Here is a 19,516-nt window from a genome sequence, read left to right on the forward strand (position 1 = left end):
CTCAGGATCCCAGTATGTGGATTCATATAGAGGAAACTGACCCAGTCAAAAAACTTCAGTCCACATCCTATAAATGCCATAACCCAGCACCTATTACCCATGACTCACTTCTGGGGTGGGAATGGGGGTTCAATTCCAACAAGCTAAATAAGAACTTTTGTTTTCATAAACAAAGCCATGTTTCTAAGTCTTTTGTCAGTGCATTAATTTCATCCACTGCCTGCACAGATCTGTTACTGAGGTGTTCTCAGGACAATGCATCTTCCTCCTTCCTCCCAGTCCCCAGTCTCTTCAGAAAGGCCAGGAGGAACAATACTTTTGCTTTTTGTATGAAGGGAACATTTGTAGCTACATTAATAAAGGTTACTAATGATGAAATACAAAAAACCAATTCTGATGACATATTTCTTCCTTTCTGGTAATCTCCTGTAGGTTTTGTTTATTTTTCTTGTATTAGGGAGATGTGTGTTAATCTATTTCTGCTGTTTAGTTTTCAACTGAAGTCATATACTCCATTTGTGGCACAAACATACCATAGCAGCTACTCTAATTTTGCTGTCAAAAGCAGTAATTATATACCATAGCCCCGTGCTTACTCTTGTTGGAAACCAGTGAGAGTTTTTTCCAATGTCCTCACTGAAGTTCACCCTTTGACTTTAAGGGGCAAATGTATGGCAAGAACAGATGAATTTCAGCAATGAAGTTCACATTTTAGTTCAAGTGTTCCTTGACATAAGAATAGAGAAGAAGCAGACCCTCTGTGGCCCAGCAACAACTTTTATTTAATTAGAACATTTTAAAAAAACTTTTCCTGGAAACCTCAGTAATTAGATGCAGGTACATGTTTTAATAACTTACTGAGAAGCATGTAATAATATATGCTAGTAACAAATTCTTAACAGATGAGGTGATATTGTAGATCGCTCTATAAGGCTTTCTATAAAATGCAGGTGTTAGAACAATGGGTTCCATTATTAATATTAATGGCTTGCATTGCAACAGTGCCCCCAAAAAGATGAGGGCTCTTTTGTATTAGATTCCTTTTACCCAGAATGCCCTGGCTTTCCTCCCAAACCACAGAACTGTCTTACACAAATGTCATGGAGTGGAGTTTCATGGACTTAGAAGGGACAGAAAGGAGAGTATAGCAGATCTGAAGTTTTTAACAAATACTCCTCTATAAAATAGTGGGTGTGGTCAGCAAAAATTAATACAGCATGATGAGGCTCTATTAACTTCCATTGCTTTCCCTGGCGATCTGTGGAGTTCCTGGGGGCTTTCTGGAGGCAAGCAGCTATCCAGGTGGAGCCCTCGAGAGCATGGCTCTTCCAGAAAAAAATGCAAAGGCCAGTAAGAATAGATGGAGTCTGTTGGAGGGTGGAGGTGAGAGATTTCAGTATAGCTCTTGGAAGATCCTTGAGTAAAAGGACTAGCACTTACTGCTTCTTCTATGGGCAACCAGCGGGGAAGAACATACTCCTCTAATGGGAAAACTATAAGCTGAAACTGTAAAGCCTCTTGTTCCTTACACAAAATTGCTCTAACATAAAGAGAGAATGAATTCAAAGTATGTGCCCACATGGTACCTTGTTTAAAATTATAGCCATATAATGTAATAAATAATACCAGTGTATATTAAAGAGGATGACTGAGTACCCATTTATGCACAAGGAAACAATATTTAAATTCTGGTAACTGCTTCTTGTAGTTTACAGTACAAATAGACATTAGAATGAAAAAGTGTGACATGAACACAAAAAGAAAGGCTACTCCTCTGGATACCTGTTATACGGAGTGGAGAAGGTTGCTAAAACAACATCCCGGCCATTGAAATGGATAACAGCTGTAACTGCCTGCAGTATATTAAAGTAGAAGTGTGAATCGCCAGGAACTGAGCAGTTCAGGCGGGCCTTGAGAAAGGAAGTCCACTGTTTTTCCAGCACTCTCTGAGATCCTCCCATATCATTCTTGCAAACTTGAGCCACTCTTGGGAAAACTACCTGCAGTGAATGGGGAAAAAGCAGAGATAATGGAGTATTTGTTTGATCAGAAAGATTTTATTGGAGTTCTGCCGTTAAAAAAAATGGAAATGATGTAGTGAGATGCTTAATTTAATCCCGTGTTTCTATAATCTGTTACAAATAACAAACAGAGGAAAATTCAGCTTGGGAACAGCGTGCTATAAAAGATAAGGCTGTGGCATTTAATACACAGTCATAAATCCTTCAGGAGATCTACACTCAGCCCATATAAACTCATTTCCATACAGACTGCTTAGCTTTGTATTTCCCCAAACAAAAGGACATTTTATATTCACAATCCCTTCAACCCACGCTGCCTGCTCAGAGTATTGTATCTTCAGCACTTAAAACTATGCAGACCTCGCCGGGTTTTTATTCATGCCCTCCACCTTTGTGACCTGGGTCAGCTTTTTTGTCTGCTTAGTCAGAAAGCTATTGTGGAAATATAAAAAAATGTAGTAAATGTTTGACTGTTCTTTACAATGTGGCAAAGAATAAAATTCTTGTTCCTGCGTACTCCGCGCCACTGATTCAGATCTCCTAAAGACAGCTGCCTCTTGCTTTGAAGGCAGGTTTTTTAGCTATTACCTGATAGATGGAATTAAATATATTTGCCATTCCCTTTGCAGGGTTAAATTAAAGAAAGAGGAGATTCCAATGCATATTGTGACAATTGCAAACTATCATGTGCTTCAAGACAGTGCAATGAAATGTTTCACTCCAACCAACCTTTGGATTTGAACAGCAGGAATCTTCTCAAAATGACGACCTTGTCATCATGATTTATGGCTTTCATTTCAAGGTCATTCCTACCAGAACTGGTCCAAGAACAGTTTTTCTGAATGTAACAGAGGCACTGAGGGCAATGTTTTCCTCTTACCTTACCCATACTGTTGTATTCCACTGCTATTTCACGAAAGAAGAAGTAGATATAGTCACCATAATCCACTGCCTGGACAAAGTAGGGTTCTGTAAGCAGACAAGACATTTTGAATAGCTGTGGTGCCCCCATACAAATGAAACACATCAAGAAGCAGATAGGAACAAAAATACATGTAAAACTGCATATCCCAATAGAAAGACTTTGCTTTGGGGCTCAGTTTTCCTCACTTTTAATAAAAGAACAAGGAACGTTGGGTGCATGGAACGGCTTTGGGCAAATCTCTAGAGAATCTATGAAAGGTCATGATGTGCCTGCTTACCTACTACTGTAAGGACTCCTTTGCCGCGGAATATGAAAAGGTGAAGAGAGTGACCCTCACCAATATAGCATGGTCCAAACTCCCCTGTGGGAGAAGGGAACAGCAAATCTCATACACTGTCATTCCTTGTACTTACCTGCAACAGGAGCAGGGGAGCTACATGGATACATGATATCAATGTTCACACAGGGGCTAAAGATCTTTTCCTTCAATATCTTTCTTTTTCTACACTTTTTAAATTTATGCAATGTACTTTGGGCTTTGCTTATTGTCTCAGGATCAGCCTTAAGTGTTAACCATTCATAATGACTTTGTAAAATTAAACGCTAACATTTGTCAAAATAAGGGTATTTACAACACACAGATTACCTCATTCAACAACAGCTATACAATACCTAAGAACTGTTACATGAAGGATTTGTGTAATATTCTCATAATTTTGTTTTTATTGATGAATCTTAACGTTGCAGAACAAATTGTGTATAACTCATAGAGCCTTGTTACCAAACACAATCCTAGGAAAGGAGTAGGTTCAGGAACAGCACCAGAACTGCCCCTCTCTCAGCCTGGAAAATCCTATGCTTTTCATGTAACAGGTATAAAATGAAAGATTTGGGTTAGGAAAGATGGATGTAATGTATTCTACTGTGGTGATACTTGTAGTTTTCTTTTAACATCCAGTAACTCAAGGGGAAAAAAGGGAGGTAAATAAATCAGTGTAGGTAAAAGATGTAATTTAGTTTCTTCTTTCTGACAGAAAGCATCGTTGAAACGAAACTACAGAGAGGTCTGTCAGGAATCCAAGTCTCTCATCAGAGATGCAGCTCTTTTTCTTTGTTTTGTTTACTTACCTTTCAACCATTTTGAGTCATGTTTGACTGTCCGCAGGGTTGGGCTGTCTCCAAGGCTCCGGTAAATGACTGCATCTATTGCAAGGAAGTCGGTCACTGTGGCAGAATATAGCTTCCCCTCTGGGGGAGGAGGATAGAAAAAGAAAAGAGGAGGAGGAGGAGGTTAGAAATAATATAATTACTTTCTCTCATCAATCAAATGAGATGGGACAAATGAAATCATCTGCAGCTCACTGGGAACACCGAAATGAAAATTCTGGGTAGGAAAATAGCTGAATGAAAAGTTTCTCATTTTTAAAATGACAGACCAATATCAAGAGGATGCTTTGGAGAAGGAGTAATCCTAGGAAATGTCCCTTCCTTTACTAAATTAGATAAATTGTGACTGAAATATCCAGCCTGGCTCCATGGGGAATATCTCTATCATAACACCGAAATGTAATCTAATATGACCAGAACAATGCCTGATAAAAATTAGGTTTTTAATCTATAAATCCCATCCAAAAACAGATATGAGACTAAAAATGTTAATTTTCAGTAAGTTTGTCTAACCATAAAGTACTAGAGAGCAGCTGACTAATTGATGCTTATTAGTATTTCTTGCTTTCTGGGCTTTAATGTGTGTCAATCTCCCCTCCTTTAAGATCATCAGTAAAAGGCAGATCAACATCATAATGTCACTGCTAACCAAATTGCTCACCAGATGCTTTTCAATGGAAAACCCCCCAAAACCAAACACAACCCCCCCCCAAAAAAAGAACACCAAAAAACCCCAAACAAACCCTCAAACTGGAAAGGTACAAGTGCCCCAAAGACCTGGGTTTTACAAACCCATTCTCAATGACGGAGTTGGTATTAAATGCACTGAAGGCTGGGATAGCAGCCGGCCTGGATGACATACTTAAAGAACAAATCAAGCAATTCAGACCCCAGAGTCAAGAATGGCTCCTCTGCCTATACAACTCATCCACAGCCATTCGAAAAATTCTAAAGATATGGCAATATGCTCAGGTAGTAGCATTTCTAAAGCCATGGAAAGATCCATCTGACCCAAAGAGCTTCAGACCTATCTCTCTGCTATGTCACACATTGAAATTGTACAAACAAGTGATACTGAACTGGCTTGCCCCATACATGGATAAAACACTTAATCCCTGAACAGGGTGGCTTTTGCCCTGGAAAAACAACAGTGAGCCAGCTGCTCAATCAAACTCAACAAATTGAGGATGGTTTTGAAAGAGGAGAAATAATTGGAGCTGTGTTCTTCGACCTAACAGCTGCTGACGATACACCAGCAACTCCTCCTCAAAACCCTGGAAATGACAAAAGATCTACATCTTACAGAGCTGATATGAACCCTGCATGAAAACAGACTTTTTTTGGTCTAACCAGATTTGAACTAAAGCAGATGGAAGTGACAGATTAATGGCCTCCCCCAAGGAAGCATACTTGCACTGCTGTTATATAACATCTATATGAATAATCAGCCAACTGATATGGAAACAAAATGTTACATCTATGCAGATGACCTATGCATAACAGCCCAAAACACTGGCTTTGACCATGTCAAAAAAACCCTAACCAAGGCACCATTTGGCCTAACCGCATACTACACCAATTATGTACCAACCCAGTGATAAAATAAATATGTGCCTTCTACCTGAAAAACCATGAGGCCAACTGCCAGCTCAACTTTACATGGTCTGGGACCCCACTATCCCACTGCCCAAATCCAGTTTACCTTGGAATCACTCTCGGTTGAGCCCTCTCCTACAAAGAACACACCATGATGACAAAAGCAACCGTGAGTGCTTGTAACAGCATATTATATAAGCTGACCAACTCAAAATGGGGAGCTAGCCCTTCAACCATCTGAACGATTGTCCTTGCTCTCAGCTTCTCCCCAGTTGAATATGCATGTCCTATATAGGAGAGATCCATACACACTAAGTGCCTTGACCCCATTCTGAATGATTCTGAATGTCAATGTATTGCAAAATGTCTGAAGCCTACCAGCCTAAACAGTGTGTACCTGCTGGCTGGCATCGCTCTGCCTGACATCTTAACGGCAGTGGCTGGCAGGATAGAATGATTAAGAGAAACTGAAGATGCGAGACACCCTCTGTATATCCAATATGCAGTGACCTTCCTCACCAGCACCCAACCTCTCAGTGCCACACCCAAGGAGACATGACGATAGATGTGGTACAAGAGGCTGAAGAAAATACCTGATAGCGAAAAAATGTACATTCCAGCAGCTGCGTTCTTACCACCAGGGGCTGCCAAACAATGGCAAAGGTGGCAACATCTCAACTACCTACGAACCGTAGTCAGAGGTTCCAAGGAACTAATGAAGAAGTGGGGTTATAGCATTGGTTTAACCACCTGTGACTGTGGCACAGAGCCTCAGACTATGCAATACCTGCTACAATGCTCACTGCTCAAAGGCACATATACAATGAAAGATCTTGTAAGTATAATAAACAAGTACAACAGTATGTAACAAAATAGTCAAATGTGGTGTAGTAACATGAAAAGAAGAGCAGTAGAAAAAAAAATCTCACCGTATGGGATACTACAAGAAAACCTATTCCTGAATGGAGACTGTGGTTTATATCTATTTTTTATACTCAAAAAGCTTTTGGATGTCTTCTATATGATTAGACTTTTTTACCCCTCAAAGATCATTGCAGGAGGGCTGTGAAATGGCACAGCAAGGACAAGAGAATGAAGCAAAACATCACAATTTAAAGGGGCTAGCACTGACAACAGTTTAATATGATAGCTACTTCAAAATTCAGTTTTGGGCCATTGTGCCGCAGGGATATTACATCTTGTAAGCTACGTCTTGCAGCCACGATATTTCATGGTAACACAAACAATATAACATAATATAAACCCAGTAACTCATATCCCAATGGTGTCAAAGAGAAGTGGGAATGGGCTGCATCTATCTCAGTGGGAAATATGATAGGTATTAGATTGAAACTTATCAGTGCTGGGATGATGATTAAGGGAAGTCTTCTTCAGAGGTTTCTTTTAGCCTTAACTCACCCTATTTCCAACTAACCAGAAAAGGCAGCATTTTACTTCCCTACAGTGCTTGAAAAAACAGATCTACAGTCTTATTTTTGCACTATGCAATCCCAGTCAGAATATTGCTGTTTAAAACTAGTCTTGCTTTCTTAGTGGGGGAAAGATCAATAAAAACATACAAATAAAATCAACTTAAAAATAGAAAGCTATATTTTTTTAGCTATAGATCTCTGACCTTATTTCAATATAATCACATATTCATTTCCTCCAGCTAAGTCCTGTTTGGCCAGTTACACTTCACACACATCAGCTGTAATAGCTATATAGTAGGAAGGGTCACACATGCAAATGAAAAGAGAAGGAGGTCAACTAGAGTAACTACCCTGGCTGCTATGAATGGTGCTCCTGGGGATTCATTCTTCATAACTTTTCAACACAATTCTTGGTAAATTTACTTGATCCATTTTATAACAATTTGTTTGACACATTTTACCTCTAATTCTGAATTATGTACAGATAAGTCAGCATCCCATTAATTTTTTTATTTCAGCCGATTCATAGAGTTCATTGTCCCGTCAAACTTTGAATGTATGCTGGCAACACAAGAGTTAAGTTTGATCATGCGCAGACAAGCAGGCAAGGCCTATGGAAAATTCCACAGCATGCCCAGCACATGCCCCCTGAGTGACCTGAAAGCTTGTCAATGGGACCTGACCTACTTTTCCCTCATGCGCATGCTCAGTTTCACACAGAACGTGAAGTAATCTGACCAGACACATGCTCAGTCTACAGATTGCATGATGTAATCGGACTAGAAATTTCTTTAGAGAAGACAACCTGATTGGCTACCCGGTTGTCATAAAAGACTTGGGGGCCCCTCCCAAAGGGGTTTTTTTTTGGTTGTAGCGAAAGGGAGAGTGAGAGAAAGTTTCTTTGGTTCTGACAGCGGTGCTGACAGGGAAGATCTGTCCTGAGAGCAGAGGCTAGCCTGACAGGGACTGCTCCTCAGGAGGGCTTTAAGCCCACTGGTCTCCTGTCCGAACCCTGAGAGTGGAGGCTGCTATTCGCAGGGACTGCTCCTCAGGGGGGAGACCACGCTCGACCTGTTCAACAGATACTGCCTTAGCAGAGACTGGCTCACAGGGAGAGATCGACCCGATCCTGAGAGCAGAGGCTGCGGCTGCAGGGACTGCTCCTCAGGAGGGCTTTGGGCCCACTGGTCTCCTCACAGCTATGATTTTGCGATTTATTCAATTTGTCTTGATCTGATTATTCCGTATTGATCTCTGGCTAACGAACTAATTTCCGGCTTCGACCTCGACCACGATCCCGCATCTTGACCACTGGCAACGACATCGTAACTCCGACCTCCACATCGAGTTCGGCATCTCAACGACCACCCGTTTCATCCACTTTGGACTTGTGTCACACCGTTCTTCATGTTACAGTTCGTTGTTTGTCATCCCAATCAATAAGCTGTTGACCAGTCCTGGGACTATCGAGTGGGTAGCCGCACCTATCCTTCAGGGTAGAAAGCAAGGGCTCACTTGGGAACCCCGTGGACCAACAGACCCCTCTCGTTGTTTATACTGTAACTGAAGAAAGCTTGCCTGCCTACGCTACCACATCATCTGTAGCGTAAGTAAAATAAAATCTATTCTGTTTTGAAACCGCACGTGTCCCGAACCGCTCTGACTCCTCGCCGCTACTCCCGCCTGATCCGATCCGTACCCCGGCCCACCGTGACCTTGGGGCCCGTCCCCGACATTCATCAGTGAATAACTGTTGATCTTCAGATTATTTGAAAGATAATCACTGAGACTGTTTGGGATTTGGACGGTCAACAATAAGTTGGTTGGTTATATAAGTTGGAAACTATGTTTCTCTTCTCTCATTAGATGATTTACGTAACTAACGAATACAACACAAGTTGTGACTATTCAGTTTTGCAAAATAAATTGCCATCTGAATTTTTCACTGCTGACTGTTCAAAAAATTCACCCTTCAACAATTGTTTACTACTTCCTTTCTTCCAGTTCCAACTTGGACCCTCTCCACTCTAATTCCTGCCATCTCCGTTACACTGAAATTACTCTTACCAAAGTATCTAATGACCTTTTTCTGCCCAAATTTCCACTGTATCCTCACTCTTCTTGACCTCCTGATTGACATCTTGTTCTGTCAGCTACCACAGTTCTTTCCTCCTTTGAATCTCCTTCTAATTCTTAAAATTGTATCTTTAGCACAGTGTTTAGTGAATTCCTTTTCCTCCCCTCTCCTATTGCTAATAGGGGTCCAACAGAACACAACTGTCAGCTCCTTCCTTTTCTTTACATTGTTTTTGTCATGTTGGGTGTTTTCATGGGCTGTTCCTAAGCTATTGTATGTGAGATAGCCAGGAGGACTGGTCAGTCCTAAAATACAGAACCTTATTTTTCAAATATCTAATTTGTGAAACCTGCACTATATCTTACTCTTTGGAATATTCTTAAAATGAAAGCGTACTATAAGAATGTGCGAGACATTTCTATGGTACATTTCTAGGGTGTGGGAACACTATTTAATTCACAGAAGCTGCTACCTGAAATACAGAGCACAGGGTTTCTTTAAAAAGTCTTCCTTAAGTCTATTGATTCAAGAACAAATTGATAAAGAGAAAGGGGATTCTACAGCACTCAAAATCCTTCTCTTACTAAGAGATTGCTTATTATTATTTTGAAATTAAATTACACCATTATAGGACCTCTTCCTTATCTAACAGCATGTCAGTTCAGACACTGTAGGTGGCATTGTGACCTTTTGTGTGCAGCACTGATATCTGGTTAAGGGAGGCTGAACTTTTTATGAACATTTTAGCTTCCATATGGATTTCTAAAAAGTTTTTTTCAAGAAGCAGCTGGTCACTGTTTTCTAGCAAAACACTTGTTCAAAAGAGGCAGTGATGTCATCATAGAGGGGTCCGTACTTCCACTACATGCCGAAACTGACATGGGGTGAGTGAGGGGTCACTAACACAATTTCAATAATGAAACAATTTAACCAGGAATCTATAAAGGAAAGACACCAAAATACCATTTCATAATCAATGGTCCAAATTAACCCCATTTATAAGCATTTACTTTTTTTAACTATGAAAAAATTAGATCTAATTGCATTCTGTTGCATGCTGCATAAATTATTATTGGATTAACACATTTTTTCCTTCTTGTACCACAACTGATACTGAAACAGTAAGATGTTTCTTTTTAAAAAACCCATCACTTCACCTTCCTTTTTGGATTCAGAGAAGGGCACAATCCCAGTAAAAAACACAACAACCCAGCTCTGAATTGCCCTTCATTATGAAGATCAATTTCATTTTAAAGAAACATGAGACCATATATGGCTCCGACTAAAGTCAATATGAGTTTTGTCCTTGGTTTTCACAGAGGTAACAGGGTAGTACTTCTACCTGACACTGATCTAGCCTAATATTATTTTGCTTTTATTAACGTGAATCCAGTAAAACTGAAATATTGAGTCAGGAAACTGAGGGTTTAGGCAATGTTGTTTACGGTACAGAAGTTAACCCCACAGCATGCAGAGCTTCCTGCACTAATGCTTTCCTTATGTCCCTATTTTGAGTCATTATTCACTCACTTTGCCACATTTTAGAATCAGCTTTTCAGATGAGAGGTACTTTACTATGGCAAGCATACCTCAGAAAAAGGAAAGAAATGGGTTATTCTTACTCCTCCTTATTTACCTGCAAACAGTGCAACATTGGCATGTTTTGCATCATAGGGACACCTTGCCATCCCACTAAACTCATCGCCCAGGAACTCCAGTGTATCCATCTGAAAAAAATCCAAAATACCCCAATTTAAATCTCTCCAAGAGAAAGAAAGAGGAACTTGTCACCCACATTATGACTTATGATGCTTTTCATTTCAGGGTGGAGAGGTGCTTTTGGCTGTGACAAAGCAAAATGTTATATAATTTATGGAGGAAGGAGTGCCCATTAAGATAGACACCCTTCTAACACATTCCTTCACTGATTTGTTTATCTGTTCATGAACTTCCTATTGAACTATTAATGCCTGTGAGGTCTGTGGTTCTGACAAACATTCCTAAGTTATACAGGCTATACTAGCCAAAAGAAGATCAGGATGATTTTGGTTTGTACAACTCCCCCACCTAATGTTGGGGTTACTATCTCTGTATTCTGCCGATCTAAGGTTGGAGTTGTCATTACTGCACAGTTTTTTGTTCTGCTTTCCATATTTGGAAATATTTGCTTTCCATGCGTTCCTGTATCCATTAAGCATGCATCATAGACAAAATCCTCTTACTATCAAGCAAGAATTAATCTGTGCAGTAGTTGTAAAATGTCAGACTTAAATGTAAACCCCTGGGAAATTAATTCAGCATAAGGTACTGGTAATTATACAAATAACCAGCTAAACCTTGTACAGAAGTCCAGGATGCTTCAGTAAATGACAGGGAAAGGACCAGTGTGTATATGTTTAAAGATTTATTATAGCAGAGCTAGTAAGATCAATGATTTATTTTGGGGTAAAATTCCTCTCACCTATTCAACTTACTTGAACAATACATACTGTATAAATCAGAGTGCAAAATCATAGTGCATGAGAAATAATCTATCTAGCACCATCAAGCTACTCCAATCAACTTTTGGCTCATACGTCATGAGACCTAAGTCATTCAATGGACGATTTGTCATCATTTGTTTCCTGTCATGTATCCTTTCTGTCAAGATCTTCTGAAGGGAATCAGTTGTGTTTACTCTTGAATGGAAAAGCATTTAAAGTGACAGTAAAAGGAAATGAGCTGTGCTCCAAAGTTCTTTTCCTCCATGTAAAGCAAAGCATTTCACGTTCATCTGCACTTTCACTTTGCAGCACAGAGGGATGGCCCTTATCTTCTGTTTGGCATGTCTCAAGTGCCCTGGTGCCATCCACAATACTAGACATATATTCAGAAAAAGTCAGTGCAGGTGTCTGAGTGACCTTCTGTAGGCCCCCAGAGATATTACCCATGCAGGCTCTGACAGCATGGCAACAGGTGAAGAAATCAGCATAGGCCATATATCATGGGGAATGAAACATCTGCAGAAAGGATAAAGAGGACCATTTATATCCCTCATGTTAGGATGCCAAGAAAAAATTGTATTTGTACTAAAAGACAGCTTTCCAGCAAGGGGACTACTTGGGATTTGTTAGCAGCATTAATTGTATTGAGGGCTAAGCAATGGCAACCAGTGCTAGAATAATTAAACAAAGAACTGGAAACAGGAAACCTAGCTGCATTCTGGGGAGATATGGTGTGATGTGTCTGAGAGGCTGGGAAGAAAAAAAGAGAAGAGAGAGTTCCCAAACTAGTGCAAACTTTGTCACCTTTATACGAAGAATCTGCATTACATAGTTAAGAGGAAAGGAACTTGTCCCTGAAACAAAAACTTCCTATACAGGAAGGAAAAATAAGATAGGTCTTTCTAGATTTGAGCCATCACAGATGATAAACCAGTGTCGATGATTTTATTATTTAGCATATGCAGTTTCAGCATATTGTTTCAGCCACCTTAAGGTGATTTCATCACTGCCTTAAGATGTGGAGGATAAACCAGTGTGGCGGAGGAAGGATGGTGAGAGGTAGGGTCTTTGTGGCTATGGACATAGTTGTCTTCTTGGTTGCTGATGTTTTCAGTTTATCTTTACACTTCTAGGCCCAATCCTGCACTTTTGAGTCAATGGAAATTTTACCACTAACTCGAGTATAAGGAGGGTCAGGTTTTTTGGGGGTTTTTTTTGTTTTTTTTTTTTATCAATACCAACTGAATCTTCCTTCCCTCTGAATAATGTTTAGAAATAGCCCTTGGGACAGGGGCACTCTTGGTTGTCTTATTTCCCTGCCTGTGGGCAACTTTCCTTACTTTCTTCTCCCCCTCTACATTTCCCTGTGGTTATCTGCTATCAATCACTTCCAGAAGAGTCCCATGGAATCCTGCACAGGTTCCCAAGTATTTAGATACCCACAAACTGATGAAGTAAAAACATATCATTTTTGAAAAGCTAAGCTCCACACTGGCTTCAAGACTGGACACATGACAAGAGATGGATTCAAAATGGTCTGTTCCAACAGGATACTTAGATCTTAAGGACTCTGCTTTAAAATGTGCCCATAGTAGGTAAACTCTGTACTTAAGAACATCTGGAAAACTAACGTGTGTGTGTAACGTAACCTGTATGTTATTGCAACTATGAAGGACAAAGTCAAGTGGCAACATACTTGAATTTGGAAATACTGCAAAGAAGTGTCTACATCAATCCAGACAAATCTCAGAAACTTGAACAACATTCTGAGTGAAGACTAACTGTGTGATGTTGAATGATGCATCTCATGTTCCTGACTACAGTCACAGTACATACATAACTTGTAAGAACACAGCTGTAAACCCAAGAAGACATGCATACCTTATAGTTCCTACAAGAAGGGTTGAAGGCATTTGTTCCACAGACAAACAAGGTACCCTCGTTTCTTTTTAGGAGAACCTTAATAAAATTATGACACTCATCCTGAAGAAAAATAGTAATAAAAATTATTTTAGTCAGCACATTCTGGATATCTGGCTTTATCTGTTTGCCCTGATTTTCATGCTCATATCTAAAATGAAACTGGCCAGTAGCCATTGTGATATTCTGGGCCTTGTTTCAACAATGTTTTAACTGACAGAAAATGAAATGCAATGAAATAAAATTCTAGTCATTTAAAAAAGGGTTGCTAGGAACCTAGATATTATATTTACATTGTAGTTTGGATTTTGTTCTCTCTCTTATAGATACATTTTGTTTGAAAGTTGTAGCTTTGTTCAAGATTGAGGGCTGACTCACTTCTCACATCTGCTGCTCTAAGACAGCTGCACATCATATTTAGTCAAGGAAGTAAAACGGATGTAGTGAAGAGGGGGGGCAGCTCCAGAAGCTCTGGGCCAGATATTGATCTCACCAATGTTAGTCACAATTTACACTCCAGTACAACTGATGTGAGATAAGGTTCAGTCCCTCTGCATCTATGAACACACACACTTCTTATTAGGGGTTTGTATTTGCTCTTCAGGAAACCCTAAGTAGAGAATGGACAGAAGCAGTTAGCTACCTGAGACAACATTAGGTAATGCCCGCTTATTTACTATTGTGTCCATAATCCTCAGTGCTCCCAAGTATGTCATGGTGTTGCTGTGGCTGCTGTCGTAATGTTTCATCACATTAAAAGCAAACTATTTTTGCAAATTTAAGCTTTCAATAAGTTGATGGAAAAGGCAATTACTAGCAAAGAAGTGAATGGCATGATCCATTCTACATCACAGAGAACAGCCTGAGATAATAGTCAAGAAACTAAACTAAAGTGGCAGCTGCAGGAGAAATGAAAATTGCCTACCTTATGTTTTCCCTTCATTCTGCATGTGTCTACATCAGCTTGTCTAGATTTCCATGTCAATTTCTGCAAGGATCAAGAAAGAAATCAATTAGAGCCCAGAGGTTGTTGCATTTGATTTCAGAAGTAAGAGTTCCCTAGGGGAGACTAGCTGCTGAACATATATTTATTGAAAGCTTTCTGCACCCTTTCTCTGTGATTAATTCACCATAACAATGAAAGACCAGTGATGCAGAACATTCACTTAATTTTATGTTGCTATCTATTCATTAAACTAGAAACCTATCTCATTTTTAAAACCTCCAAACAAGTGAACTTAGCAACAAGCTGATTTTTTAAATGTACGCACATTTTAAAAAGTATTTTGTTTTCTTTTCTCATCATTTCCTATATTTTGATGTTGTTTTGCAAAGTAAATTGCTGTTAATGGACTATAAACTCATTAGTTATCAAATCAAAGTATGTGCATTGGCAAGGTGTGTTTCAGACGACAAAGAAATCCAATTCAGATAATTCTCCTCACTTCAAGTCAGCTAACAGGCTCAGAGAGCCCTCTACCTATCAAAGTACTGAAGATTTTATCTGCTAACACTGTTTCCCTGGAAGACTTGTGTGTATATCCCAGATTGGATTGTTGTTCCTGTTTGAACTGGATTATACACAGACTACTGTTACCAAATTACCAAATCTGTCCTAAACTTTCCAAGTAGCTGAGTGTAGAATAGTCAAATCTAATGACTTGAAGTTTTATAAAACTTGATTGAAAACTGCAGAGCTTAAATTTGTTTGTTTATTCATTCATTCATTTAATTTATATGCTGCTATTTCTAGCAAAGGCTCAGGGCAGCTTACAGTAAGAGAACATATTTCAAAATAGCTTAAAATAGGAGAGCGACAAGACAGGCTAATAGAGAATGTACATGCAATACAAAGAATCTAGTAGGAGGCCATATCTAACAACATACATGTTAACACACAGGACACAGATGCAAGCAAAACTGTTTTTCATTTGGCTATAACTTCCCATGGATATAACGCAGATTTGGTTGAACTGATGTTTAAGTAATGTTTTATTTGCGCATGCTTGTATGGCTAACTATAGATTTGTACATGATAATTACAGGTACATCTGTACTACCTCCACAGTGATCCAGAGACCACCACTCAGAAACAAGCTCCTTCAAGTTCTTCCCATTTGACATTTACCGCTTGCTAAAAAATGTTGTATATTTGTTTTGTGCCATGCACCCAAGGATGCTCTTGAGATCTCAGTCTCAGCTGTGAATCTGAGGGCAACTCTGGGTGCACCTGGCACTGCAGTTATGGTGACCACAGAACATTTTTTCAACAGGGGTGTGGGTATGGTTGGCTTCTTGGTGGTGGTCTTGAGATTGCTGCAGAGGCAATATAGACATATGCAGAGTTTGCCTTTTATGAAGAAAGTTTCAGTACACTTAATTAGTATGGTATAGCAATTATAGAAAGATACAGAATACAAATGAATAGATGTTTGATGAATATTCCACCAGGGACCCCAGTGTATTTCAGGATGGATTACTTATCAACTCAGCTAAATCACTTATCAGAAACTCACAGAGGACATGATTGCTATTCCAGCTTTTCCCAAATATGATTAGTAATGCCATCTTACTTGATTATTATAGTTTGTACAGCAATGCTGGCAAGCTATTTGAAACAGTGTCCTCTTCCTATTTATTGTCTGCCTTTTCTAGTGTCCTTGGTTTCAGGATGATGATAAAAGCTACTTACTTTGCTAAAATAAATTTCTTCTGTATGTGATGTGTCCATATCAACAGTATAAATATGGTCCCTGTAAACAAAGATAAATGAATGCAAAGTCAAATAAGTAGTCAGACAGTTCATTTTCCACTGAAAGAGTTATCTCCCATAAGATAACCCATAGCTCACACAAAAAAGACCAGGGACCGTACAACAGAACATTACTGACTGCATAGTCTGCTTCTTCTGATAATGTACCAGTGTATACAAGCTGTCTTGTTTTACATTAAAGATGAAGGAAAATTCTAAAAAAGAGTTCCATCAAAATTCTTCCCCCCCCCAAACTATTTGTATGCATGAGGTTTAGGAAGGAAAACTAGTTCCAAATCTCTTCAGGCTTGTTGTGCTGATTTTTTATGCATCCTCAAATCATCTACAACCTTGCTTAGACAAGCCTTTGCCAGCTTCTTGGGTATTCAGTGTGCCATATTTACTCATTCAGGGCTAAAGGGAAGTTAATGCTTTTTTTTTTAATTATGCTTCCAATTTCAGCCATGCTGATTTGATTGACAAAATGGAAGGGAAAAGGTTGACAGCAACAAAATTGTTTCCAGAAGTCATTTTTCTCTTCACAGGTTGATGGCCAAATTAAGCTCTAAAATATGCCCTCGGAGAAGTTTACAGTTCTTGCTTGTGTTCACCTTCCTGTTTGGCTGAGAACCTGGCTTTCTCTACAATTAGCTGCCAGTCACTCCTTAGAAATAGGAAATAGACTAAGGCACACAGGTAGAGGGATATTTTTAAACATTCCCCTTCTGCTAGAGCTGAGCACAAGGACATTTTTGTCTGGGGCATAGAATTTAAAACAAATAAATGAATAAAAAGCAGTAGGAGCTGCACCAAACTGGAGAGGAAGGGTGAAAAATACTCAGCAACTCATTTTTCCTTGAAATAACATTGGCTTTTTCAAAAATGCAGGAAGTTGTGCAGCTGGAAAATGATCCACAGCTTGAAAGGAGTCTCCATAGGAGTCTGTTGAAAGTAGGATGCAGACTGTTTCCATTTTGAAAGTCTCTGCTTTCAAGATTAACTTCATTTTAGCAGGTTTGGGGGAAACAATATTAGCCTCTAACTAAAGCAGATGCAAAACACTATGCTGTAAGAAGAAGAATAAGCAACACTTCTCTCACATAGAGAAAAGGAAGCATTGTTAATGGAAACTGGCTTTTTAAAAAATCCACTTTTTTTCCCTGCACTGGAGGCAGTTTGCTTTATAAGATGCCAGACCAAGGAGGGTTTTTTTCCTCCAGCCTTCAGTACAAACCAGAACTGTCACTTACTTTCACAAGAGGTTTAATGCCTCAGCTTATTATTCGCTTGACTTTAATGGTGGATGTACATTGAGCATTAGTGCTGGAATAAAATTACTTATTAGCTTGATACTGGCTTTACAGATGACTACAACATTTCTGTTTGATATAGAATATTCTTAGTGCCTATTGGTGCTACTATATACAAGTAGAAGCAAAAATCTGAATTGTAAATTAACAACTGCTTATTATGTATTGGCAACACCTCAAAAAGTGTTCCAGTTGGCCCTCTTCTGGCACAGCTTTTTGTGTTAATTATCAGTTTTGGTTTGTGGTGGGCTTTTTAAAACAAAACAATTAAAAATAAAGTGGTACAATTCAGACGGGAACTTGAGCCACTTTAGCACCACTCAAACCCTGCCACCTTTAAGTGATTTGCCTCCTGGCTTATCAAATACCCCAAGGAGAATTCAGATGCCAATTTATGGAATTACCTCGATGAACTGTGATTTCGAGATAAGTGTAAATCATTCCACGCGTAGCATTTAAAGTGTATCTGCCCACAGTGTTGGCAAAAATGAAAAGAAGTGTCAAATGCTTGTGAAAGTTCTGTAACTACAGACAATAAGGGACTGTTTTGCTTTTCCTTCCCCAATGCTTCCTAACTCCCAGTACCTACTGGCTGTGGTATGTGTATAGCTCTCTGCTAATTAAGTTATTCTAACACAAATTGACTTAATCCTAGTGCTTCCGTTTTTCCCACCTCCAGTCAGCAGAACTGAATTTTGTTGCCATGGCATAATCTTGTGGAGGAAGAGAATTTAAATAATGACACTGGCTGAGCCTGACCCTTGGTCATTCAGTGCAATGTCTGGAAATGTATAATAACTGCAAAGGAGGAGGGGATCATTCTGGTATGGCGGGGGCTCAGCGAACCATTCTGTATGTACATATGGGAGGTGACAGATCATGTGAGCAAAAACAACCACCAAACAAGGCAACAGGAAGAGGAGACAGTGAACTTCAGGCAAGGTGTATATATGTGATTCTGTGGCTTTCCCTTTACATCTGGAGAGGACAGACCATCAAGCTTGTATAGCACTGGAGTTATGCTGATTTGGATATTCAGCCTGGAATTTGCACTGAACTCTTTATAAAATACATTGTGGTGGCTTTAGAAGTCAGTACAGAAGCCTCAGACAGACCCTCCTGCCCCATTTGCACAAACAGGCATCCAACAGAGATTGTGTTGTATGGCAGTCAAATCAGTAGTGGATTGCTATGTGATCTCACAGCTGAGTTTGTCCCCTTTTTCCTCAAGGAAACTGACTGCAGAGTGAAAACCAAGCACTTGATTTTCTCTAAAAACCCTCAATGTTTAATAATTTGTTTTGACTGTTCTTCAGGTGGTGGGGCATAAATGTAAACTTAGCATCACTGTAATTAGACACCAAAAAAAAAAACCAGCATAAAAGAAGCATCTGATCTCATAGCTAAGGGATTTATGCTAACTACAATTTTTAATTAATCCTGTTACAAAGCTCTTTAATGAACACTCTTGACTGTGTTCACATTTGCTTCAGTCTACAAGTTTATTGCCACCACTAAAGGAGATGCAGTGTTATAGGTATAAACTTTCACTCCAGTTAATTATGAAAGATGAGTCATTTTCTAGAGTTTATCACTTGAAGACAAGAATGACCTTTGAATTTTAGCATTTTTTACATAGGCTGCTCAGCCCAGCAGGGATTTTTTTTCAATATGGTTTTGAGAAGGAAAAGTATCCACTTAAGAATTTTAAAGTTATGAAACAAAAAAAGTTATAAGAAGATTTCCTGTGTTTGTAGAAATTAAAATGGATTAGCTCTTTTTTTGCAGGTTGTTAGTTCTTGGTAATAACTGAGCACTTTTCTATTTGAATA

General features: G+C 39.2%; 1 protein-coding gene across 4 annotated transcripts in view; it reads right to left on the reverse strand.

Annotated features, from left to right (window-relative positions):
* SEMA6A (semaphorin 6A) overlaps positions 1-19,516 on the reverse strand; it is a 106,758-nt gene that overhangs the window by 71,833 nt on the left and 15,409 nt on the right. For 3 of the 4 annotated variants that reach the window (XM_019516998.1, XM_019517000.1, XM_019516999.1), the window contains exons 3-9: positions 16,315-16,375; positions 14,548-14,610; positions 13,584-13,685; positions 10,856-10,946; positions 4,075-4,194; positions 2,902-2,990; positions 1,783-2,000 (exon numbers count right to left, since the gene is read on the reverse strand). In XM_019516998.1, the coding sequence (XP_019372543.1) occupies positions 1,783-2,000; positions 2,902-2,990; positions 4,075-4,194; positions 10,856-10,946; positions 13,584-13,685; positions 14,548-14,610; positions 16,315-16,375 (744 nt within the window). Of the gene's footprint in view, positions 1-1,782; positions 2,001-2,901; positions 2,991-4,074; positions 4,195-10,855; positions 10,947-13,583; positions 13,686-14,547; positions 14,611-16,310; positions 16,376-19,516 lie in introns of those variants that run through there. The other variant, XM_019517001.1, reaches the window with a different exon arrangement.

The sequence above is a fragment of the Gavialis gangeticus genome, unplaced genomic scaffold (genome assembly GCF_001723915.1).
Source record: "Gavialis gangeticus isolate Ggan-Ray unplaced genomic scaffold, GavGan_comp1, whole genome shotgun sequence".
NCBI lineage: Eukaryota > Metazoa > Chordata > Crocodylia > Gavialidae > Gavialis > Gavialis gangeticus.